Genomic DNA, 25,733 nt, shown 5'->3' with positions numbered 1-25,733 from the left:
CTCCTCAGGGAGCTGGATTGTTTTTCTTCTTCTTTCAGTGTTTTTGAGGTACCGTTAGGTATCTAAGTGAACTTAAGTTCACTTAAGTAAGTTATTAACTGAATCTCTTCTGTGTTCCTGTGTTCACAGTGGCTCTTCTTGCAGCCCTTCAAGTATGTTGAGGTTGAGTCAACTACACAAGGATGCATTTAAAGAATAGTGAACTGCCAAAAAACATCAAGATGTAATCCTGAAATCTGCTGTCCATATAGTCCAGATGTAAGAGATTGTCATTTTAATTTTCCTTTGAGTACAGTGTGAGTTTATGAATAGGAGGAAGGGGACACCACTTGGTCCATTATTGGTCAAGGAATGTATTTCCTGGATTTCAGAAAGTACTTGGTTATCACTTAGTGTTTTCTATCCTATATGTATTATTTATGAAGTCTACATCAATGGAGCATAAGTCTCACTGAGCACGAGAGAGGAGGAAGAGATCCAGAGAGGGCAAATTTGCAAACCTGCTAAATGTGATTGCTTCATCAACCACAGCAGTCAGTGCGAAGTTAGCAGAAAAATAAGACAGGGCCTCCGAGTTTAATACCTGGTTGTGCAAAGCATTTACTAAAAGGCTCGAGGGTATTGGGACATAACTTGAAATGAAAAACAAAATCTGACATTTAAGACAAAGAAAACTATGATATACTTAATAGAAATGATTGGAATTGCAATCTCTCTGAGACATGTTAATTAAAATAACACAACAAATGGTGCCTCAGTGCAGAGTTTGATATGCACTGTGGCTTTAAGTTGTTTTTAATAAACATAGTAGACAGTAATATCAATTTAGGAAAAAAGATAAGCAAGAATAAAATTCAAATTTAAATGCTAAGGTTAGAGTAGAACAGATGACTCATGCTTTATCTATTTGAAGTAATTATACAGTGAGGGCTCAGAACACTGGCTTTGGAAAGAGCAAATCACCATAGTGAGATTTATCTTCTAGCTAATTTTATGGGCAATACATAAGTTTCTAAAAATGACTGTTTGAAGGATGGATAGGAAAGGTCATTGCTTCTTCCATTCCCTCTTTTTTTCTATTGAAGGACTTTCCAATCAGTCATGTTTACAAAATCTTTCTTTTTTCTCCCCCCTGAAGTTTCCTATTGAGGTTGTTGATTGCTTTTTCTTTGCGTCTCTAAACTTTTCAAATACATTCATGCCTTCGTATATGATCTCCTAGAAATGGTTGCCAACACATTTGTAGTGTAAGAGTCCGCGGGCACAGTGATAAACACATTCTCCAAAGTGATTTGCTAGATTACTGTTCTTTTTATTGTACCTTAACTCACCTGTGAGCATCCTGAATCCTTGCTGGGAGTGGTGGCTGTGTTTTCAGAAATGTTTGATCATAAAACAGAACAAAGACGTTTTAGTTATGAGGATTAAACAGATCTTGATTGAAGTATTTTTAAAGTCTGATGCCAGTAGATGTCAACCTGCAGTGTGTTAGAAAAGTCAAATCAGTGGGAGGCTATGAGGTGGTTTGCAGATGGCTGAAGTGCTGTACTGAAGCATTAGAAAAGATGATTTGTAGTGTTTATTTTCCCTTCAATTTCTTACTGTAAATTAATGTCACTTTTTTGGTGCCCTCAAAATGAAGGCTAAAAAAAAAAAAAAAAAATCAGCTCTGTTTTCTGTCTTTATTGATGAAAACCTAATTATTAAATACCATAATTAATTGTTTTGCAGTTAAAATTCTCACTTGTCTACGAAAAAAGGAAAAAAAGAAAAAAAGAAAAAAAGAAAAAAAAGATAAAAAAAAAGAAAAAAACTACTTTGTAGTCCAAGATAAGTTTTCACCATTCCAGGGAAACTGTTCAGAACTGTCTCTGGGTACCATTGCCTTTCCTTGTTTCTTTCCTTCCTTTCTAAACACAGACCTGAATGAATTGCAGCAAAATTCCTGTAAAGCAAACAGAGGAAGTCAGTGATGAAAGATACAGGCTGAATTTTGATTTGGTTTCCATGAATCAATCCCTGTCCTTTCTCTCTTAACCATAGGACCCTTCTAGATGCATCTTCCCTAAATAGTTGCTCTGTTCATGCACATTAATAACATCTATTCTACAGACATCCATCTGCAACCTATTTGCTATATGACATTTCCATTCTGGGTCCTGTCTTCATGTGTCCCTCTCCTGTAGTTACCCACTACCTCCATATTCCTCTTTACTTAGAGCACGCCAAGACAGAATGATTAATTGATACTCCTGATAGAAGAGGACAGTGGTTGGCAGGTAGCAGTGTGTCCTGTTGTTTTTTGTGAGGTCAGAGATCTATCAGTTTAGCAGGAACACATCCAAACATAATACCTTATGTTGAAGTTACTGGTTTGGAATTGATTGATTCCATTAAACAGCATTAAGCATTAATTTAGTGCTCTCCATCTTAAGATTCCTAAGAATCATTTGTCAGTGTTTTCATCCACTAATCAGACTGTTTCCTCCCTCTAGCCAGTCATGAAATTGTGTCAGTTTTCTTTGTAAATTACCTTTCTTGTTAAATTTTCAGTTCACTCTTCTGTTTTTCAGAAAGATTAACAGCACTGACTTTTCTCAGTGGTATGCTGTGAGCTGCAGTAGGTATTGTTCGTTCATAAACAGTTTCCATTTTCATTTTACCTGAGAGTCCATTTAGCATGCTGCAGTAGAAATACATGGGCAGTCTCTCTCTTTGTGAATGCTGACAATCCATCTTCTATTCAGTTTGCAACAATGGAGTAAAGCACCAGAGAACACAACGTGTGGGCTAGGGGATTTATGGAATGATGTATTCACAAGGTGAATCTGTGGGCATGGATATGTCTGAGAAATCAATTGATTTCTTCACCATTTTATGATAGAATTTCCAGCTGTTCTTATTACTTCTGTACTTCTTTTTGACATTGCAGGAGGAATGGTGGGAGCCATTTTGGAACATTTCTCAGCCACTTCAATTTTCAGAATTTCCACCGAAAATTGAATTTGTGACTTTGTGTATATCTAGAGAATCATCTAATGATTTATGCTGGAAAAGACCTTCAGCATAATCAACCAACCATAAACCTGCCCTACTGAGTTCCAGCACTGTATCATGTTTCTTAGTGCCACATTCACATGTCTCTTCATACCTCCAGAGATGGAGACTCAACCACTTACTTGGGCAGCCTGTCTGCTACTGTGACTTGTTCCTTGCTTCCTCCCTCCCTTCCTTTTTCCTCTTTTTTCATCAACCCCCCTATCCATATTACTTGTAATTATGCAAGTGAGCTATTATGAAAGGGTTGCTTCTTCAAATGAAGGAGCAGCAGTTTTCTACGGCATGCTAAGTGTGCCAGTTTTTTTTGCACTGGCTCATACATCGTTGTGCTGTACTTTTATTCAGTGCATATATACAGCAGGTAATATTTTTTCTTTATGCTGATCTGCTGTAACCAGTAAAGGAGGGCAGAGCTATCTTTCAGATAGTTTGGCTACTACCTTAGGCAATGTCTTTCTTGTCAAGATGGTGGAGAAAAGCAGGAAACAAAGTCTCCTGTGACTCAGGGTCTAGTGTGATCAGCAGAAAAGTACTGGACAGAGGTATCTCTTGATTTATTGTATACCAGATAATAAACCATGCAGTGAGAGAAAGGCTGGAAGAAGTCCTTCGGATAGCAAGATTTATTCCAAGAGTGAGGAGACATAAGATAAACCTTCTTCCCTTTTACAGTCAAAATGTTGCTGTCGTGCATATCTTGTTCTAAGTAAAAAAATAGAGTGAGAATTTTTCAAGAGCTTCTGCATGTAACAGAAGCTTTCAATGCTACAAGATTAATATAGAGATGCTGAGGTTCTGGTTTAACTTTGTGACTTTTAAAGGAGAAATTACAGCAATAAACACATTTATTAAAGTTGAATAACTTCTGTTTTTTTTAAAAAAATAGGTCAAAGCAGAAGTGGTACTTCTACTTTCTTCCGCACAATAGAATTTTGCCAGATAATCTGTTAAAAAAAATAAGCCCAAAGAAATAAATAATTTTACAAAGCCTGAAGCATAATAGAGCTCATGCAGCAAGTATTTTCAAGACTACAATGTGAAATGATGCTGGAGTCCCAAAGCAATTAATTGCTTATAATTACATGAAGGTGGTTTTGTAATATATGGAAACACAAACAACAAACAAGTCCTTTTTATTTCTAAGGGAAGAAATAGAAATACATGGAAAATACGTGGAACAAAAAGTTTGTCCAGCTCTGTAGTGGTTATTAGCATGTTTAACCATAATGCAAAATGAATTTGGGCTTGATGTGTTGAGCCCTATTCCTTTCCTGTGCTTTAAAGATCATTTTGGAAAGTCTGGAAGGATATTTCCTGATGGATGGAGTGCCCCTTGTGTTACTCTTTCAGGAGTCTTGAATGGTTTTATTATGCTCAATGTTTCTCTTGAGAAAGTTTCTTCTTTTTGCATATTTTTGGAAAGTGTATCTCCTTATAATTGTTTTTAATCCACTGTCAGTTGTGGTATTGAAATTAGCTAAAATGAACCTGGCTGATAGAAGGCATATACCTTCCCTCGGAGCAAGGTATTAAAGCAAAGCAGTGTGTGTAGATGAACCTATTAATTATATGAAATATTTATCAAACTTTGGAATTGAACAGGTTTTTTTTTCCTGTTTGTGGAAGGACAGTTTTTAAGGACATCCCATTTGTGGTGCATTAGTGCTGTTCTGCAAGAGGTAAGCAAATTTAGCAACGTCTGTGCTCTGCTATGTCCCTAGTTGAGAGTAAACATTATATTTTTAGAGACTACAGAGGAAAAATGTGAAAATGGGTTTATAACAATGTACACAAATGTCAGCTATGTTGGCCAAAGCTTGAATGCTCTTTGCAGAATTTCTAGGGGTGTAATATTTGGCGGAGGGACAGAATGAGCAGCTGCAGAACATCTTAAATTGCTACAGCTGTTTGCTTCTGTGCAGCTGAGCCAGATTTTCAGTCAATTCCCCATTAACTTAAACTGTAACAAGATAAATGGAAATAAAGCAAGGTCACGTTCAACTAAATCAAACTGTGGGCAGTTAAATTGAAACAGTGTTCTCACGTAGATAAAGCCTATTGCACATTAGAATGAATTTAAAATAGAACGAACTGCAGGAGGACCTAATTTAGAAGTCTACATTAAGAAAAACAAGAGAACTAATCTTGAATGGGAATATCTTACGTTTGGAAGAAAATGAGAGTGTGGTTTAGAAAACAGCTTCATCATCATTTACACAGCTACTGGGAAAAGCTGGAAAACAAGAGTATTTTCTCTGCTCTCAGTCACCTGTGCCTAAGCTGCCAACAGAAGGTAAGTGTGGATGGACAGTGAGCTATTGACTTTGGGTGGTATGACTGGTATGAAAAACAGGCTCAATCTCACTGGGAGATCTTGATGTTTCTTTTTGAATGTTGTGATTTATGTTCTCTAGGTTCAGATTCATTTTATATTTTTTTCTCCTCAGATTTGTGAAATGGATTTTCTTTGTTATGTAAAGCATGACGTAGAATTGTATCAGGTGGTTCCCAGACCATGGGAAGCTGTTGGAAGTTTCTTTGAGGCTAAGAATGGCGATGTTCAATTCTCTTAGCTAGTTAAAAGTTTTCTTCCAAACGTTTGGGTTTTTTTTGTTTTTTTTTTTTCCAGATGGAAAAATATATTGGTCTGTAAGATAGGTATTGCTTTATTAATGCCCAGTATTCTTCATGTTCTTCTCCAGGTGTTTCCTTATCTTCTTCACTCTTTGTTTCACTTTCAGCGTATCTATGTGTTGGTCTATTATTTAGCCTTCTTTGTATGTCTGTTGTCTGTTGAGTGTAGACGTTCTTGTTATGTTCTGTGGTTGCTTTTCTCCCTATAGTTTCAAGGTAGGTAACAAAAAGTTGCCTCCTCCAGTGTGATGTTTTGCTTTTGTCAAAGATGTGTAGAACAGGCTAGCTGATCTCTCTGTAGCCTGCATGACGGAGCAATCAGAAATGTTTTCTATATCATTCCCTCCTAGTGTGAGTTTCCAGTAGAGTGATGGCTTCTTGGCTAGCAGGAATGAGGAGAAAGTTAGTTGCAGGAGGGAAATATAACAAAGGAAAGATAACTGAGTTCCAGGGCTATTTACTAGCTGTGAGTTTTCGGTAATTCTCAGAAAAATAAGTTTATTTCTATAAGTTTCATTAGATAAATCTTGTTTTTATGTCTTTAAGCTACTTATCTTGATTCAATTTTATTCGGTCACTGCAAGTCAAACCTTGCTGGATGATGGTGAACTGTGATCAGTTTAAGATGTTTCAGTTGGTTAACATGGGGTGATTTACACATAATTTTATGTTCTGTTAGCCTAGTAGTTATTCTGGTATAGGATCATTGTTTGCACCTGGCAAATAGTGACTAGGGACTAACTTTTTGCCATTAGCTGATGAGGCTTACTGGCAAGTTATAGGCATTATTAATCATAAAGGGTAATGTGTGCATTAAGGACTGTAATCATATGATTGAAATGAACTTAAGGAGATGATTTGGTGGGCTAAATGTACATTTCAGTATTAAGTATGCTGTTGTTCCAGTCTTTCACACAGTCTTTTTTTGAAGCATCTTGTGCATTTATAACATTTTGGATAAGAAAAGATTTGTCTCGTGGGGAAAGAATAGTTTAAAAATTAAAGTGAATGTGTGTTTGTTTGTTTTTTCTTGACTCAATACAAATATCTCATTGACTTTTGTGGCAGTTAATACAACCTGCAGGTAAATTATTATTATTAAAATTTCCAAACCCTCTCTGCTGCCAGGAACGAGGTCAGTTCTTGACCCTTTTTGAATCAAGGGAAGATCAGCCTGAGGGAGAAGAGAAACTAATTAAAATGAAGTCTCTAGGCCTGATCATCTTTCTGTGGCAGGCAGCTGCAGAGTTTGAAAAATGACTTTCTGATGCCCAGCCAAATTCTGGCTATTTGCTTGGCTGGGTGATAAAATCATCCATGACTTTAAGCAATATAGAAGGCTGCAAATCTTTTGTGGTGGAGAAAAGCCTAGAAGCAATAGGTAGGTATGACAATTCCTACAGTGGGATCTCACAAATCCTTTGTTATAACGTGAAAGAATTATGAAAATTTAGACTGCAGGGAGTCATTGAAAAATCTCAGACAGGTTTATGTTAAAAACATGATTAAAAATCATATTTTAATAAGCTTAGCATTTTCCTTTCTAAAATATTTTAATTTGTGTTGATACATCACATTTTTTGTGTTCAGGTTTTGGGGCAGTATATTAGAAATGCAAAAAAAAAAAGAAATTATAGTCGTATTGAAACATATGGAGATAATTGACTGAAGACAGATAACATGAAGTGTCTGGTAATTAAAATATGTTAATAAAACTATAAAATTGCAAAGTTCTGACTTTTTTTAAATTGCACTGGTTGGATTTGCTCATCCTGTGATTAAGTTTATTTTGCTGTTCAAACCAAGTGGCAGATAATAATTGCCAGGGCAAGCGATGTCAAAACCTTCACCATAAAATGGAGTTGCGCAAATAACTGATAATTGCGTTTGTCAACAACATGATTCAGCTGTAGGGAACTGCAGTGTTTTCTTTTGAGTACTGTCCTTATTTTATGTATTTTGGTGCAATGTAGCTACATTCCCTTATGAAGTGACTGTCCAGTCTCTCTCATTTGATGCTGTCACCATCAGCAGAAAGGTTTCCAAGTGTTTATAGGTTCATTCTGTTTGGGTAATACAGCCATTAATGCCAGCAGCAGTTATGTCTACCAACATATTAAGTGCAGGCAGGCTAAAGAAAAGCCTTAATGTGTGTCAGCAGTGCATCTGTTTAAGCAAAGTGGGGCCTGGGAGGGATCAGCAAGAGAACAACCAGGAGATAAAGGAAAAATGGTTATTATACTGCAGTCAGCACTTGGTATTTTAGCATTATATCATTTGTGAACTATTATTTATGTGTGCATATAATGAGATTACATGCCGCTGTGTTATACAGGCATAAAACAATATCTGTGGTGGTTGTATATGACATCCAATACCTCTGGTATATGATTTCATCCTTTAGCTCTCTTCTGTGTGTGTGCCCTTATGATATATAGATTGCCAATTTGTAGGGTCACTCAGTGAAAGACTGAGTTGCCCTGAAGCTCTGAGATGTGATTATAACAGCCACGCCAGCAAGAGTGGATAACCACAAGAAGCAGAACAATATTTGCAGAGCTTTTCTGGCTACTCTGCAAAGACACCCAGCATAGAGAAACAGAGGCCAGAATCATCACAACATATTTGTAGTGCAGGTGCTGTTTATGAACTCCATCAGTGATTACTTAAAACTCATTAACAGTGCTGTCTTGGGGAACAGTGAGATGGGTGAGGAGTGGAAGAGGACATTTGTGTGTTGTTTGCTGAGCCGTGGGATGCTTAAACCTTGAGTTGCCAAGTGAAGAGCTTCCCCCTAAGGTCCAACCTAAATCTTCCTTCCTTCAACTTGTTCTGCTATTATCTACCCTTTCAAAGAGTTGACTCCTCTCCTGTTTATAGGCTCACTTTAGGTACTGAAAGGCTGCAATTAGGTCACTCCACAGCCTTCTTTTATCCAGGCTGAACAAACCAAAACATTTGGCTTCCCACAGTTTAACCATTTTAATTATAAATAATCAGTTTTGTTTCCTTTGGCCTTTCAGCGTGATTCATGCATTTAGATGTATATGATAGGTGATGAGATCAGAATATAAATACTGAGTTAATTTTAAATCCATTATTATTTAATGTAGAGTTATCTATAGCAGTTTAAAACAATTTTGTGAAGAAAACATTGTAAATTATTACTGCAAAGCAAGTATTGGCTATAGCTGGATTAGCAATATTGGAAAGTTTTCTTTGAGTAGCTGGTCTGTAGAGAAATATATCAGCTTTCAGTGAAATCACAGAATCACAGAATGACCCGGTGTATTGGCAATAACTATGCTGGTATTAACAAGGATAGCAATTACAAGCAAAATGGTAGAAATACAGAAGATATAAGGAAAAGGGAACTCACCAGAGCTGAGGCGATCCTCCCTGGTGAGCGATCTCCAAGAGATGCTGCCTCAGTGAGGGTCAGCCCTTAAATGAGGTCTCAGAGGAGGTGGAGTCGAACTCCACCCCTCCAGGGAGCACAGCTACAATAACTTTCACCTGTGCTCCACAGCTGACCCACACTTGCCTCAGCTGATCAATCAGTGGTTTCACATTGTGATGTCCCATACACCCGGGTTAGAAGGACCTCAAGGAATCCATGTAGGTTCCAAACCCCCCTGCCTGGCAGGGACAAACCAAATACGCCCTTTACTAGATCAGGTTGCCCAGGGCCCCGTCCAAACTGGTCTTGAGCGCCTCCAAGGACGGGGATATCCACAACCTCCCTGGGCAGCCTGTTTCCAGGGCCTAACCTACTCTCTATGAAGAACTGTCCCCTAACATCCAACCTAAATCTTCCCTCTTTTAACTTAAAACCATTTCCCCTAGTCCTGCTATTGTCAGCCCTTTCCGAGAGTTTATTCCCCTCCGGGGAGTAAGTTCCCTTCAGGTATTGAAAGGCTGCAATGAGGTCACCCCGCAACCTTCTCTTCTCTAGGCTGAACAAGCCCAACTCCTTCAGCCTGTCCTCATAGGAGAGGTGCTTCAGCTCCCTGATCATTTTCGTGGCCCTCCTCTGGACCCTTTCCAAAATCTCCATGTCTTTTTTTGTACTGAGGGCTCCACACCTGGAAATCTACAGTAAGCAAGGAAAATTAAGCTTATTTGTAAGTGAATTGGAACATATTGTTTATTTATAAAGGAGTTCATGTACATATATTTGCATGCAGATTTTATATTCAGATAGTTCACTTGTTATTTTCTTATTCTGAAAGAAGCTTATACTAAATAGTGCGGAATTTCATATAGGAAACTGTATGATTTTTTTTTTTTTTTTAAATATCTTAAAGAGTTAAATTGAGGGAAGAAATTGAGTGCTTGGGGATTGTGTGATGTGGTTTCTTATTTAATTTCAAATGTTTATTTTATTATTATACATTTATTTAATGTATATTTAAATGTGATTTTTTTAAGCCAGTTAAATTTCACCTGAAAATTATTGTATCCAGCTCACTTTGATTCCCCTGATAAGGCAGTAAGGTTTAACACTGCAGTATCACAGAAGTCCCTTGAGCAGTGGCTCAGTAATCAGGAGCTCCTCAAGATATCTAAGAGGTAAATAATCCATAGCAAAATAAAATCACAGAATTGTAGGGGTTGGAAGAAACCTCAGGAGATCCTCCAGTCCAACCACCTGCTAAAGCAATTTCCTTACAGGATTTTGCAGTGGAAAATGTCCAGGTGTGGCTTGAATATCTCCAATAAAGCAGGGATGCATGTTCCAATGCTCTGTCACCCAAGTTAAGTTTTTCCTTGTGTTTACAGTATTGGCAATAAATGCTGGAAAAAAAAAAAAAAAAAAAAAAAAAAAAAAATCAAGACCACGCATCATAATCCCTATTGATTTCATTCCTCTCCAATTAAAAATATATCAATATAATCCAACTCCCCAGTCACGTTAATTTGAAAAATCAAGAATGTCCATAGTTTACAACCCAAAAGCTTTAAGATGATGCCTCAAATCCTTACGTTCTATGTGGATAGTGTTCTCCTCAGCTAACTTCAGCTGTGTAAAAGGCGTGTAATTTAAGATAATCACAGTCAATGGAGTTGAAACATAGAGGGGGGAAAGAAATCATAGACTATTTAAGGTACCTAGTTGCAACGGGATGAATTATCCCTTGGAACTGTCAAGTATAACAACCTTTTATTCTTTCTTTTTCTAAAATAATATCACTTAGCATAATATGAAGTTTGATTTTTGAAACTCTCTTTAGACCTGAATGCTGAAAAAAAAAAAAAAAAAAAAAAAAAAGTCATAGAAAGTTATGTGGATGAGGATAATTGCATTCATCACAAATAAAGAATTTAATATTACTTATCTTCTTTTATGCCTTTTATCTAGAGATGTCAAAATACATGCCAAAGGATAAGAACTATCACTAGTGAGTTTTAAAGATAGGGAAGCTAAGCACTGTCAGTGACTTTACTCAAAGTCACTGAAGACAACAGTAATATCCCAAGTCATTTTAACTTTCCCGTCCGTTGAAACTTGATGTTTCCAGGAAGACTTCAACCCAGATTGGATTCACAGTACTACTCATAACTCATGGTTGAAACTTATAAGATCTATAGGTGTATAAAATCTATACTCTTATTTAAATAATTAAACCAAATACGTAGTAAACTCTAAATGGCCATCTCAGCCACAAGGTAACATTCAAACTGTTGCTTCTCCGAATTACTCTTTTTTTTTTTTTGTTTGTTTGTTTGTTTTGGGAAATGAATAGTAATAATAATAACTTTTAGCCTCTTCTACTCATACCAAGAAAGCTGGATGTATTGCTGATCCTAGGAGAAAGGTGTATTTGTATTTTTTAATTGGTTAAATTAATAAATAACCTGTGCAATGTCTGTACATTTCTTATTATTTTTATGTTTTCTTTAAGTAAATACCTCTTATGTGTGATTTGTTGGGTGTTTTGTTTTTTTTCCTCTTATCAGCTTCTGCCCTTTCTTCTGTTACAACTGCGAGGAAGAGAACTGTGTTAAGCAGAACTTCTTTAAAAATAATTTACAAAGGTATTTTGGCATTAAAATGAGAAGACGCAAAAGGCAAATTTGTAGTCCTCTTAATGACTAGGATTTGTTGTGATCATCATAGAATTTTCCTATTTTGATACTTATTGCAGAAATTATTTCACATCTTTGGATTTTTTATTTTTTATTTTTATTATTTTTTTTTTCCTTTTTATTTTCCAAATCTTCCAAGCTTGCGGGTTTTATGCTGACAGAATCTTTATTTTGATTACTAAAAACTCTTTCTTAACCTCTTTTACGAAACTTAGCATCATCTTTCGACATGTCTGCATGCTCATACGTATCACCTAATCAAACTTTGTTATGAAAATAGTGTTCTTTATCTGTGGAAAAGTCACTACATTCCCTCAGTCACAATGGTAATCTAGCACTTTGTGAACTGTTTGGGACTGTGCTACATCTGTGGAACTCAAGTATTTGATAGTTTTAAAAGAGCAATAGCTACATTTTGGGGGAGGGCTGTAAGTTCATCAGTTCATAGCAGAAATAACAGGTTTTACCTATCTTAGTTACAGTGAGAGCAGGATCAGAGCTGCATCTGAGAAGCGTCACTTGAAACAGCTGTGGGTTTGTTTTCCACTTCATAGGGAATTGCAGAGTGGGCAGGCAATCTGAGAACCTGCAGCCCAGATCAAGCTGATTGAGGGACTGAATGGAAAGGTTTCCATATACTTACACAGATACTAACTTTGTGCTAATAATAAAGATCCTGTAATACTTAACTAAAAAATGTATTTTTATTTTCTTAAGAGCCTCTATTTTATAATAACAGCATACATTTAAAACCATAGTTATGTTTCTGAAGATGAGTAGATTTTTATTCATGGATGTATGTATATGTGTGTTGTATGCACGTGAGGGAATTTATATATATAAGCATAAATATATATACATGAAATAGGAACAGTTGGCAGTGGAGCTGAGTATTTTCTGCTTAAAGCATGCTTCAGCATTATCAGAAAGCAATGAAAATATTGCATTTGTTGTCTCTGAAAAATGCCAGGAAATATTTCTGATTTATTATGTAGGAAGAAGAAAGTGAAAAGAGATACAGTGCTGAAAAATTGTACACAGTAGGAGAAAAAATTGACTGAACAATAATTTGTGAACTTACACTTGCTGTATAAAAACGCCCTTCGCTGATCTGGATTTCGAGTTTTTAAATCATCCATCTTTCTTTCCTTTGTGCTTCATGGAAATAGACTCTTTTTGTTGGGTTCTGTTACATTTTTCTTCTTTCCTTAACTGGAAGGATGAAACTGTCAAGCTGCTGTTGCTTACTTCTAGAATAAACCAGTGTAAAAATTGTAATACTCCATTTTCAATTTTAACACTGGTGTCTTTGCATTTGACCTATAGTATCTGTCTGTTTTGGGCGAGCTTAGTACTTAAATGGAAGCTATCCATTCTCTTTTCCTTTTACGGTGGCTTCAATTACATTAAATTTTCAGTTCATGCCAACTACCTGCTTACACTTGAAGAATTTGTATTAAATAGAATAAACAACAACAACAACAAAAACACACTTTGTTTTTCAGTAATCACATAGTTCTGTTTTTCTGATTCTAAAATGGTGTCACACTCTTAATGTGATTATGTTGAACAAATAACATAAATTCAGTTGTTATAAAATACAAACTGATTGACCTCAGAAGGTTAAGTAGTTTTTATCTTCAACCCTGACAAAGTTTAGGAAAAAAAAAAAAAAAAGAATAAAAACAGTAAAAAGAAATTACGTATAAATTCTGAAACTAAGGGTGAGTTTCGGCTCCTAGGTTAAATGTCAGTGTTGGCCAGAGCATAGTATATCCTACTATTAAATATTCATGCCTTTCATCATACCCACCGATCAGTGGCTCACGTTCTGATTAGTCTGTGTTAGTTAATGAACAAGTGTTCCTAATTAAAAGCAGAAGTAGATTGCACAATGGCAAAAGACAAAGATGAGGAAGATGTGCAGCCTTTTCATAGTACCGAGGCTGGGGTTGCTGTCAACTGCTTTGAAAACAATTTACTTTTGATATTGGTGTATGATCTGAAGGAATAATGGCTTCTAGATCTGGCTCCTCTTTGATTCATGGTGTAGCTGAGCTATCTAAAAAGAGGATAACTTAAATTGATTGGAAATTTTTTAATATAGCCTTTTTTATGGGAAATACTGAGATCTAAATTCTCACTTTGGGATAAGTTCTGGTGGCAAAATCATCTTTCCAAGCTTCCAAATCACTTTTCCACTTCTTTCTGTGCTGCAGGTATTCCAGGTAACTCTATGAGACTGAAAATGTTTGGTATTTCAGTGGTTGTTATTGAGTTTCCCCCCCAATAAATAAATAAATAAATAAAATTGGTGACCTTGCTGTTTGAAGAGAAATTTAATTCTGTTTTATTTTAAATATTGTTCTCTGCATATCCAGGTCCTGCTTTTTTGTTGGTATTTGGTTGTTTTGCTTTTTTTCTTTGAAGTGAGAATTGCGGTTTCCATACAGCTTCTTTAGCATTGTTCTATTAGATTGATGAAACGCTGTTCCGTCATATTAGAAATGTAGGTCTGTTTCCCAGTTATGGCACCTGGGGGTTTTGGTGCATCGTTAACTATTTTGGAATAGAAAGCCCTCTCAAATCAAGTTACTATAAGACAATGGACTTATGATTACCTGGTATGTATGGTGGGCGTAAACTTTAACAGTGGGTTATGGTCACGGAAGAAAGCATAGTTTAATATATGTATGTGCTGCTCTGTGAGAGATCTATGAGTAATTTTGGAGATATTTCTCAGTATAGTTAGAAGCATGCTAATAAAACTGTTTTGTTTCTGGAAAACTTATAGTCACAGTAAAGAGTGCAAATAATGCTTTTGTGAAACGTACAATGTGGCCAAGTGCAAACAGGCTTAGCTTAAGGGCATCAACTTGATAGCTGCTACCTCTTGGATAAAACTCAAAGTACCACTGTAAATTATACAAGAATTAGGGTTGAGAAGGAAAATAACAGGGGAAATAAATAGCACAGAAATTGTTCAATGATATTAATAAAGATATTGATCTGACTTCCTCACATCTGCTGACAATTCTTAAGAAGGTCTGGGAAAGAAGTTAGTTAAACTGAGGTTGAAATATTAAGGTTTGAGGACAGGTTCCAAAATGAGAAAATCATAGGATTTTAATAAATTTGGGTTGTGCCAGAATATACAAATGGAAACTAGAAGGAAGAGAATAAAGAAGTGGGGGGGAAAAAAAAGAAACTGAGATAAGCTAGTTTAGCCAGATCTGAGTATTATGTTGTTTTCAGAAGTTATTTGGAGATTTCTGTATTTATTTATTTTTTCCACTTTCTGCCACCTTCATGCAATTTATTTCATTTAACTTTCTCTTTCTCTTCTGTTATTGTCTTCCTCTCCTTTCCCCCTTTTTTGTGTCTTTCCCTCTCTCTTCTCTTCTTAGGTTTAAAACAGCAACAGAAGAATATCTCCATGTGCCTCCTAAGATGTGCTTTTTCTTGAAATGAGTTGTATACATCCTTTTTCCTTTCAAAGCATAGAAAACATTTTATTTGCACTGTTTTTGTTTGTTCGTTTTATTTACTGCCAGGCTTTAAAAACTGCAACAAATTCAAAAAGCACAACAGCATTTAAAAACATGAAAGTATTGACTGATATGATAGGCAGATATGCAGATAGGGAAAAGTGATCAAACAAATTAGAATGTAGTGAATATAGAGATTCTGACAGGGGGTGCCAGAAGTATTTTGGAGATACATTGCAATAGACTTACTAAAGAAACTCTAATACTTCTTTTAAAGGAAGAATTCTACTCTGAAGAAGGTAAATTCTAATTATGTAATAAGTAATGAGTATTTTATCAGCTTAACTCTAGATTTGATGGGTTAGTCTACAAGGAAAGAAGAATTCCTGCTATGTCCCAGGAAATAATTTATTATTCTAGGTGTTGGGACTATTTCTGTAATAACAATCAACTGGAACAGCACCACCTTCATCTGAGAAATCTAATGGCACGTCCCAAGTCATGCAAGACAACCATTTTTCAACTGTGTCTTAATTAGAAGACCATGATTGGTCCTCTTTTCTTGCAACTCTTGCATTCTTCATGGCTAATACTTGCCAATCTTCATTGACTTCAGGTTGATTTTATGTCATTTGGTACTGGTGCTCATAATAACTATCTCAGTAAGATGTGTATTTGTGCTAGGTTTTTAGTCTGCTAGTAGCATGAAGAAAAGCAGGCCAGCTACAGTCTCGTGACATCACCACTGTTTCCTGAAAGACCCTTGGTTGCTCTTGAAGGCTTTCTGTGTAAGTACTGAGCGCTGCTAGGCTATCCACGCATGCACAAAATTCCACTGATACCTTTGTTGTTGGAAATAGCTGAAGAGAGTATGATAGTAAATATGTTCCTTTCCGTACAAACAGGTGTTTAAATGATGTGGAGGTTCTGTTTTTCTGTTGAATAGGAAAGTAGTGATGAAGAGGCTTCTAGGGAGCTTGTATTTATCACTGCTACAATTGAAATAAGCAAAGAGCTGAGTTCTAAAGCAATTTGGAAAGTCACACAAAGTTCTGAAATAGTCTTTACGTTCTACATTTATTTATTATTATTAGTATTATTTTTTTAATTTTAAATATTTATTTTTAAAATTCTCCTTACCAAGAAGGTCTGGGCTCTATCTTTCTCCATAAATATATTTTGACGAGGTAGATTGTACTACTCAAAGAAATAGACAGCACAGCTGTTAGAACGATGGTTGCTCTTCTGGTAAGTCTCACAAACAGTGGTGCAGTTGCTTATAATAACAGTCAAGTTGTTTTAGCCCCTGCAGAAGACAGGAGAGTCTAACATACAGAACTAAGCAGGAATCCGGAGATATTCTCAAGATATTTACAGAGTTTGTAGATGTGGTTGAATAACGTTTAATTCATCTTAAATCTCATGGTGGGATGTGCTGACTCAGGGCTATTCCAGTGGTGGATGAGCTTGTGAAGCCACAGCAGGAGAGTGTAAAATAAAATAGGAAAGGCTTGCAGTTGCCCAAGTTTAAGAAACTGAGGGAAAAGGAAAGCAGACAGGAGATTGAGCTTGAAAGGAGAAAAATAATAAAAATAAAAAATAGGAGTTCTAGAGTAGTTCTAGAAAATAGTTGTGTAAGAGGAAAGGTAAAGCTCCCTGCCTTCTGCAGCCCCAGGGAATTATGTGTTTTTATAGATACTGTGTAGGCTGTTTGTCATGGGGGCTTTTTCCTCCAGCAAGAAAAGGAAGAAAGTTATTAAAAAAACATAAATACCAACTTCATCATTACTTACACTTATTGTTCCAATGTTTTTTCATAGAACCATAGAGTCACAAGGTTGGAAAGGACCTACAAGATCATCCAGTCCAGCTGTCCTCCCATTACTGTAGCTACAACAAACCACTAAACCATATCTTGTAGCTCCTCATCCAGACAGCTCTTGAGCGCTGCCAGGGATGGTGACTTCACCACCTCCCTGGGCAGCCATTCCAGTGCCTGACCACTCTCAGAGAAAAAGTTCCTTCTTATGTCCAATCTAAACCTCTTTCTGCTCTCTCCTGTTGTGTTGTCACGTAACTTTCCATTCAAGTTAAAATGTGAAGTTTGGGGTGCTACCAGTTAAAATACAAGTTGATAACCTTGTGGGGAGCTTGTATCTGTGAGGTATGTTCCACACTATGATCTGTGAAACACTCCCTATAGGTTCATACAGTGTTGTGTTGTCTGCACTGTTAAGTTGAAGCTTGGAAATGCCATCTTTGGCACTTGAGTTGACTATTAGATTCATCAGAAGCATTATCTGTCTCTGTTACAGCTGGAGCAGTTTCTTGAGGTTTAAGCACTTGCGAAACTAATACTCCAGTCATTCTTCCTTAGCCATGCTGCATAGTCTCAGAAAAATCCCAGAGTGTACTTCATCTCCAATTTACAGCCACCCAAAATGCAGGGGGCAAATCTAGTGTTGTTCAGGATCCCCCTGCCTTAAGCACAGTTATTTCCAGAAGGAATTTTGTTCCATTCTGTTGTGTTTGGCTTGTATCTTCTGAAAAGCCCTTCACCTCTCCTGTGTTTGCAGGCTGCCAAGGCACCTAGCTCAGGCTGGATATGTATATTTTACACGACTAGGGATGGATGTAATTAATCCTGTTCTTAATCTGCCTGTGGTCTATTCATCACATGTAAATTAAGGATATTAATGGTTTGTTTTCATCTATTTCCTGTAGGAAAGAAAAATAATTAAATATGACAGGGAACTGATTGTCTTGGAACATTACAAGAGCGTAGCACTAAAGGAGAAATAAAGAAGAGAAACGGGTTATCAGTAAAGTGGAAAACTAATAATTATATATAACTGTATATTACATTTCACACCGAAATTACAGTGATATAAAGTACTCGATATCATCTTCCTATATCACTTCCTAAAACAATATTTTAGTCAACAGTCAGGTTTTTCTATTTGAACCTATTTTCTTGCAAGAAAAATGAAAGATTTTCAGATATTTGTGTTTTAAATCTCCTCCCCCACCCTTCTTCCTGTTAGTCTTCCTTCTAGAGATTCTCATCTCCTCATATGTTAGCAGTACTGCGGACTTTCTGAAACAGAAGAATTTGAAAGAATCCATGTTTTGAATTAAGTTATTTATTTTGACAGTAGATTCCTACTAGTTAGGTGAATCATATCCTTTTTTTCACCATAGAGTGAATCTTTACAAACAGTCATGAAAGTATTACTCTAAATGGAAGCAGATTTCTGTATAATGCTGTACTAATATATTAAGAAGAAAAAAAAAAAAAAAAAAAAAGAGGGGACGAGAGTGGAAAAGAATAGACTGCAGAAATATAATGAATTCTGAAAGAACGTGAATGCATGTAAGTTTTCTTATATTTCATTCCATTGTTGCCATGATGATGAATCTGTTTCATACATTTACGCAGATATCTTTAGTCTTGTGTAAGTTTCAAAATTACAGAAGATAACTCATATCTATACAGATTCTTTTCAAACTGTTACAACTATAAAACCAATAGAACAACCTCAATGCAGTCTTTATAAAAAGTGGGGAATGTACAGAAATATGAAGTTGCGATTATTAATGATTATACTATGCTTAGTAAAATACATGCAGCATAATAGTTATGCTGAATTAAGAGACTGTTCGCATTTACTGAGAATGTGCCATTGGATATCACATTAGTAGGTAAATTAAAGAATAATAGTTATGCAATATAAATAAGTTTATATAAAAAAAAAAGTCAAGGGAACAAAGAGTATTAGTAACTGGGTATTCTCTTAAAATATGACTTTTATTTACCTTTAACCTCATGCAATTGCATTTACTCAGAGGAAAGAGTTTTTTAAAGTTTACCTGAATTATAAACAGAGGGATCATTCAGGACAGAACCTGGATCCATCTGGCCTTGAAAGTTTTATTATTACTCTTAATTTATGTTGTTATTTTCTTTGTTGTTTTCTTGTAATTGAGAAAGAGAAAATTTAACTTTGTTGTCTGTGTACTTTTGGAGAAGTTGGTTTTGTTCTTGCTACTTCCAAACACTTTTACTACACGAAGCAGAGAAAGAAACTTAACTTTTTTTTTCTTGCTATAGGCTTTGATTCATCAGTCTTCAGAAACTTTATCAAAACAAAATGTGGTTTCCATTTTCTTTTTCCAGTTTCTGAGAAAGTAAGCATTTCGGAATTGGTGCAAATACCTGATGAAGTACGGCACATTCAAGGCCAGCAACACAGATAGATATAACAGCAAGACATCCTGAGCCAGGAAGAAAAAGGTGTTTTATTTAATGTAATTCAGATGACAAACCAAGTCTGTTTTCTTAACTCTGCTCAACATCAACATATCTTGCAAACAAGTTTTTTGAATTTCCAGGGAATGTAGTGTGAGGGCTGCAATTCACAGTAGCTTGTATTTTGTCCTTGACCTTTACATTTCAGCACTTCCACAGTCTGCTGGAGTCTGTTGTTAAATGCCAGCCTGGAGTTTTGAAGGCATAAAAGATTATCGGTTAGAAAAAGAATTGCCTTTCAAATGAAGATCAATACAAAATCCACATATTGTGGCAAACAGAGCTACATGCAAAAGCATTCAGATGCAGAAACACATAGAAGTATTTGTAATTTTGACAGCACTAACAATGGCAGGGGGAAGGAGGGCACCTCTGCTGTGCCTGAGTCTGTCTGAACAGCATCTCAACCTGTTGGCAAACTTGGATAGGCAGACATTCGTTGGAATGCTGGTGGTTTTTAGCTGTAAAAACAGGAAAGAGTTATTTGGATATGGTGATGATATGAAGCTGAGGGAGTTGGGCTTGTTTAGCCTGGAGATTAGAAGGCTCCAGGGAAACCTCATTGCAGCCTTCTGTTACTTGAAGGTATTTTATAATCAGGAGCAGGACTGACTTTTTACATGATCTGATAGAGAATAGGACAAAAGGGAATGGTTTAAAACTAAAAGGTTAGAAAGTTAGGATAGAAGTTGGGCAGAAATTTGTTACTTGGAGAGTGGTGAGGCCCTGGTATTGCTCCCCAGAGATATTTGGGAGCCTCATCCCTGGAGGGGCTCAAGGCCAGGTTGCACGGAGCCCTGAGAAGCCTGAGCTGGTGGGTGGCAGCCAGGCCAGGGCTGGAGCTTGGAGATAGATGATCTTTAAGGTCCCTTCTAACCTAATCCATTTCATAGTTATGTGATCTTCTGAGGATTTTATGCAATTACACAGGTGAATTTTGGATATGGAGGCTTAGTAGAGCCTCGGCTCCAAATTCTGAACTTTCAGAGAGATGCAGACAGTTGCCCTTTACAGAAACAGTAGGAATCATCTCTTTCACCTTTCTCTGTGTAGAAGCCTACATCTGAACTGACAATAATGTTCCAGTAGCTAATGAGATAAACACACATTTTTTTAAGTCATCGATTCAGCTTTAAACATGTATTCAAATAGGAGTGTGTAGTGCCCTCAGAGTGCTCTGTCCCCCATTGACTGCATAGAAGCTTTAGAAATCTATCAGACTAGATAAATATGCTGGAAGTATCTCACTGTGCATAGATTAAAAATGCTGTTGTGGTTTTAATTACCAATTTCCACATTCCCACATAGTTTTGAGAATTTCTTGTATATTGGTCTTCAGTCTGATGTTTCATGTGAGCAAAACTATTGTACTAACAGACATACCGTTCAGATGTGAATTTATTTACAAGGAGAAGAGGTTGCACCACCCCTTAAAGCTTATAATATACCATTTGTGCTCCAGGTCATCCTGTATACAAAGTCTTTTCAGTTGAAAATCTCATTTTACACTCCAAATAGAGCTAGGTGCATCTCTGATCCAATTTACACTGGAAAGCAAGGTGTTTGAAGACCTTTGCAGCGCAGAAAACATCCTCTAGCTACTGGGAAGTAGTAAATAGTAAGAAATTTTAGTAGATAATAAATAATATTTATTTAAAGTAGTGAGAGTATAGGAAATTTGAACGAGAGGCTGAAGAAACCATGAGATTTCATCCACTCTGATGCTGACTCTCTAATCTGGTTAAAACTGGTTAAAATCTTCATCTAAAATGCGGAAAGGTTGTTGTTGTTTCAATTCTTAATCTACTTAATTTACTAATTTTATGATTTCCATATGTTAACAACAAAAAAAATGTTTTCAGTGAAAACACATTCTGGGTACAGACATATATGAGAATAAACTGAAAGCATATTTTGTGTTCAGTTGTCTTCCAAATAAGTGTGTCTGTATCATTTAATAAATGGGTGGGGGGAACATATTAGCTACTTAATAAAATTGGAAAACTAAGTAATGCTTTAAAGTCATTTTCACAAAGTGTTTCAGTATTTGCAAGGAAATTATATCCAGGGTAGCCAGTGCTTAACAATCATGTGAAATTTCATCTGCTTTAACTGATCTTCATCTGTTCTTTGAAGAAATTCCAGGTTAGAAATGTGCAAACAAAAACATATAATTAGAAGTCAGTATGAATGATAGAAAAATTTAAGACTATTTAGGAAATTACTCTTTTTTTTCCTTTTTTTTTTTTCTTTTTTTTTCTACTCTGGCCTGCAAAGTGCTGCTTGTTAGAAAATATGGCATTAGAATGAAACATATGCAGGCACTTTTAATTATCTCTAAAACCAAGAGAAATAAAGGTTTCTTTTAGATGGTTGCCTGGTATTATTATTTTTTTTAAGCACTCCAAAGAATTGCATCTGTGATGAGATGAATGCAGCTGCAAATTTAAATTAAGATTATCTTTAGGCTAGTAATCTCATTTACTGTTCAACAATTTTAACTCAAGTCAAGACAGTGCAATTAGTGTCATCATCCTGCTGATATTCCTCTTTGCTTTGTGGCTGTATTTACTGTTGTTATGACAAGATGACTCATATAAAGTATAAGTCAAGATAATTAATAATTAAAGGCAAGAAGTCAGCAAGTGCTGCTGCTGTGGTGTAATGAGCTGGGCTTGTGTTAGCGCTGAAGAGAATGTCTCATTAAAACACTTAGCAAACTTTGTAATTTTCCATTTTGATGTGGGGATAAATTTATTTCAAATGGTGTTCTGAAAGCTGTTACCCTTTTTCTTTTGTTTTATTCTTTATTCTTTTCTTGATCGTCTCCTTAAAATTATATTTGTTTTGAATATTTATGTTACAAGAATTAAAAAAAAAAAACTGTAAGAAAAATAGGTTTTCCATGTGAAGACGGGATTTTGCTGTCACCTATCTAAGCTGTGTTTAAGGCAGTATATTTTTTGAGCTCTATTTTGCTGTAGCTTGCATGGATAAATAGAAGTCATCCACTTCAGGTGTAAAGGTGTTCAAGTAGTTCTGAACATACTTTGTGTTCCCTACTAGTGTACTTTTGAATGCTTTTTGTTAATAGTGTTTTTTGTTTTTATTTCCTACACTTGGGTTAGAAGGTCCCAGAGGAAAGCAGGTTTCCAAGGATGGGTAATTTTCTTCATGTCTGCAGCACTGAATCCATTTCCGAATTTTGAATTCTGATGGCCCCATTTTCTGTTTGTAACGAAAGTGTTATTTGTATGAGATATTCTGCATGTCATCTGGCAAGATATGGTGCTTCTATTCAGTGGCAATGTGTTCCTGATGCCCTGCTAATAACATTTCCTTAGCAAAGAACACTTATGTGGCTGAAAGGAGTCCACTCCATGCTTCTCAGAATATATTGCTGTTATATTCAATAATTTCACTACGATAAAGGTGAGACTAAACCAATATATAATCTGCAAAGTTAGATAGTGTGCAAGCACAGGAAAGATACATTAAACAAAAGTAGTAGACATTAAGTTATTTAAATGAATATTCAGTGCATAATTTAGTCTTATAAATGTATGTGTTGCTTAAAAAGACAAATACAGAAGAACATGCCTGTATATATTATTGTGTTGTAGACAATGTGAACTGTGCCAAGAGTATGTTGTGCAAGGAGCTATTTCAGTTTCTTACTGCTCAGCAAGGTTATTAATATATTCTTACCTTTAAACTTACGAGTAACGGGATTGATTTGAGTGGTCTCTTCATATCTACCTTTCTGCTACAAGCTACCTTATGCTTTCTGGAAACTAAAACATATGGTGCTATTAAGACCTTGAAGTGTACTTAGAGCCAAGTGATTGTGTATAATGCATACACTGTATATGCTTCACTTCTCACTTCTCTCTATGCATTTCATGTATACTTCTCAACTAAGGAAAATATTATAGAAGAACTTTTATCTTACATAGATTGTCTTTTATGTTTATTTGTGAATCAACCCTGCATAAAATGACTTTTATGGTGACTAATAAATATACTTCTGAAGATCAGGTTTTTTCATGCTTTGAGTTGTCTTCTTTTTTGGAATAAGCTCTTCTGGGTTTAATGGAGACCATTTGGCAAAGGAAAAGGGGGGAATTGTAAAGAAAATGATACAGAGCATGGTGAATGCTACTGTATCTGAATTTCTAGGAATTCCTTTCTTGGTGAAGTGTTGAGTGTGTTTTGTACTATTCTTAAATTCATTCACTGGATTCACAAATCTGATAATCCTGTCCTGCAGTAGCAAGTAAGGATGTTGGGAAGAGGCAGCAATTAACTGATTGAGCAGAAGTTCAAGGATAATGCCGTTCTTAATTGCTTAACTGTAAAAATTATAACAGGAAAAAAAAAATAAATAATAAACCATGACACCTGTTGGTTGTTATTATTGCAATATAATTCACTGCTTATTACCATGGCTGTAAATCAAGCCAAGTTAATTTTGGATGTGTTCTTTGCTTAACTGAATGATTTTGGTAATAATGCTTCAATGATGAATTTAGAGTCCCTTAAGACTGATTGATTCAAAATGTGCCCAAGAAGTTTGGATCAGCAGAAGTCACCCAGGAAAACAGATCCTAAACAAACTGAGGAATTAATTCAGGAATCTCTACTTACCATAAACAGTTCATCAGAAAATAGCAGAAATTGCCATATCCATGCAGAGGAATGAGCAGAATCAAGTTAAACTAGTTCTAAAAAGCTGATTGAAGTAGATGGAAAAACTTACTTCTGATTATAAAATTTCTTTCTTTCAGTAGTATTTCAGTATTTAACCACTTTATTATAATAATTTCAGTGACATGGAAAAAGGAAAAAAAAAAAAAGTTAATGAAAAGCTCAGTCATCAGTGTAGAGTCAAGAAATCATGATTTGATGTTCCTTCTGGGAGTCTAAATTGCAAAATTTCAGTTGACTTTAATGGGATTTGCACTGAGGCCAATATTATTAGCTCAGTTTTTGAGGTGAGCATCAGCATCATTGAACTGAAACAATTTCATCCCCAAATGGCAAATTCATGATCTAAGTTGCATTTAAAAGACTTTGGCCATCTTGGCTAAGTTAACTAGAACTTGGGTTTTCTGTGCTTACATTGAGTCTAGGAAAAAAGACAAAGAAGTTCTGTATGTCATATGACTACTGAATTTGCCTTGTAAAGGTTTGTTCCTCATAATTGGATTCTGGCTGAAAACTCAACTCTTACTATTTACTTTTAATATATTCTATATATATTTAAGAGGTAGAATAAGTAGGAAGACTCTTTTCCATACTACCAAATATGTTTTCAGAAGTCTGGTGTCTTTGGAGATGCTGTCATCCTCCTGTGTAGTTATACTGAATTCATGGATTCTCTCTGGAGAAAGGTTGGTAATGTTTAAGTTCTTGTACACATGTGGAAGTCTGCAGTTAGATTCACAGTGCAATGGGTGCACAAACCTCAGTCTCAAATGAGACTGTGGACTACAAACAGCTTGGAATTTATATTCATCAAATAAGGTTGTACGTTATTCTTTTGCTTCGCTGGCACATGTTTTTCACTAACGCGGTTTAGAATGAAAGGCATGCAGTAGGTAAAAATATACTTGGTTTATGCCGTGCACACGATGAAGTTCATATAAATCATGAGACTCATATTGTGTTGTTATTGTTTTTGTTTGTTTGTTTGTTTTTGTTTTTTTTTCTTTAAGCAGACTGAATTAAGCACAAATCGCTGCTAAGTGACTGCTTTGCAGCATTTTCGTGGTTAAGAGTGTTTCACAGTGCAATAGTTGAGTTCAGTTGATAGCTTAGAAGTATCTGATGCTGTGTTTTCCTGTATTTGTTTTCTGTTAGGGTGGCTCTTGGCAGGTAGGATGAATTGTGTACCAAACCCATCTCACTGCCTTCATCTTGGTAATGGATATCTGGCTTTTGCGCTTCCTTTCCTGGGAACATCCACCGTATATTGGTGTGATTTCTCCTCATTCACACTTTTTCACTTACAGGGAAGTCTAACTGATTTGGCTGATAATTTTGCTGTATCTCTCGTCAGCGTTTCGGTTTGATGAATGAAATGCCATTCTAGGTTATTCACTCTATTTTCCTACAGAATCAAGATTTTTCTCTTACTGTCACTTTTAAAA

At 35.9% G+C, this 25,733-nt stretch overlaps 1 protein-coding gene across 4 annotated transcripts in view; it reads left to right on the top strand.

The window, feature by feature from the left end:
• Positions 1–25,733, top strand: part of CTNNA2 (catenin alpha 2) — a 424,920-nt gene that overhangs the window by 201,002 nt on the left and 198,185 nt on the right. Inside the window, exon 1 of one of the 4 annotated variants that reach the window (XM_032444564.1) lies at positions 5,195–5,353. The exons of the other annotated variants lie outside the window; for them this stretch is intronic. Within the exon in view, the coding sequence (XP_032300455.1) occupies positions 5,210–5,353 (144 nt within the window). The 5' untranslated portion in view covers positions 5,195–5,209. Of the gene's footprint in view, positions 1–5,194; positions 5,354–25,733 lie in introns of those variants that run through there. 4 annotated transcript variants of the gene reach the window in all.

The sequence above is a fragment of the Coturnix japonica genome, chromosome 4, assembly GCF_001577835.2.
Source record: "Coturnix japonica isolate 7356 chromosome 4, Coturnix japonica 2.1, whole genome shotgun sequence".
In the NCBI taxonomy this organism is placed as follows: Eukaryota; Metazoa; Chordata; class Aves; order Galliformes; family Phasianidae; genus Coturnix; species Coturnix japonica.
This window is presented reverse-complemented; position numbering and strand designations above follow the sequence as displayed.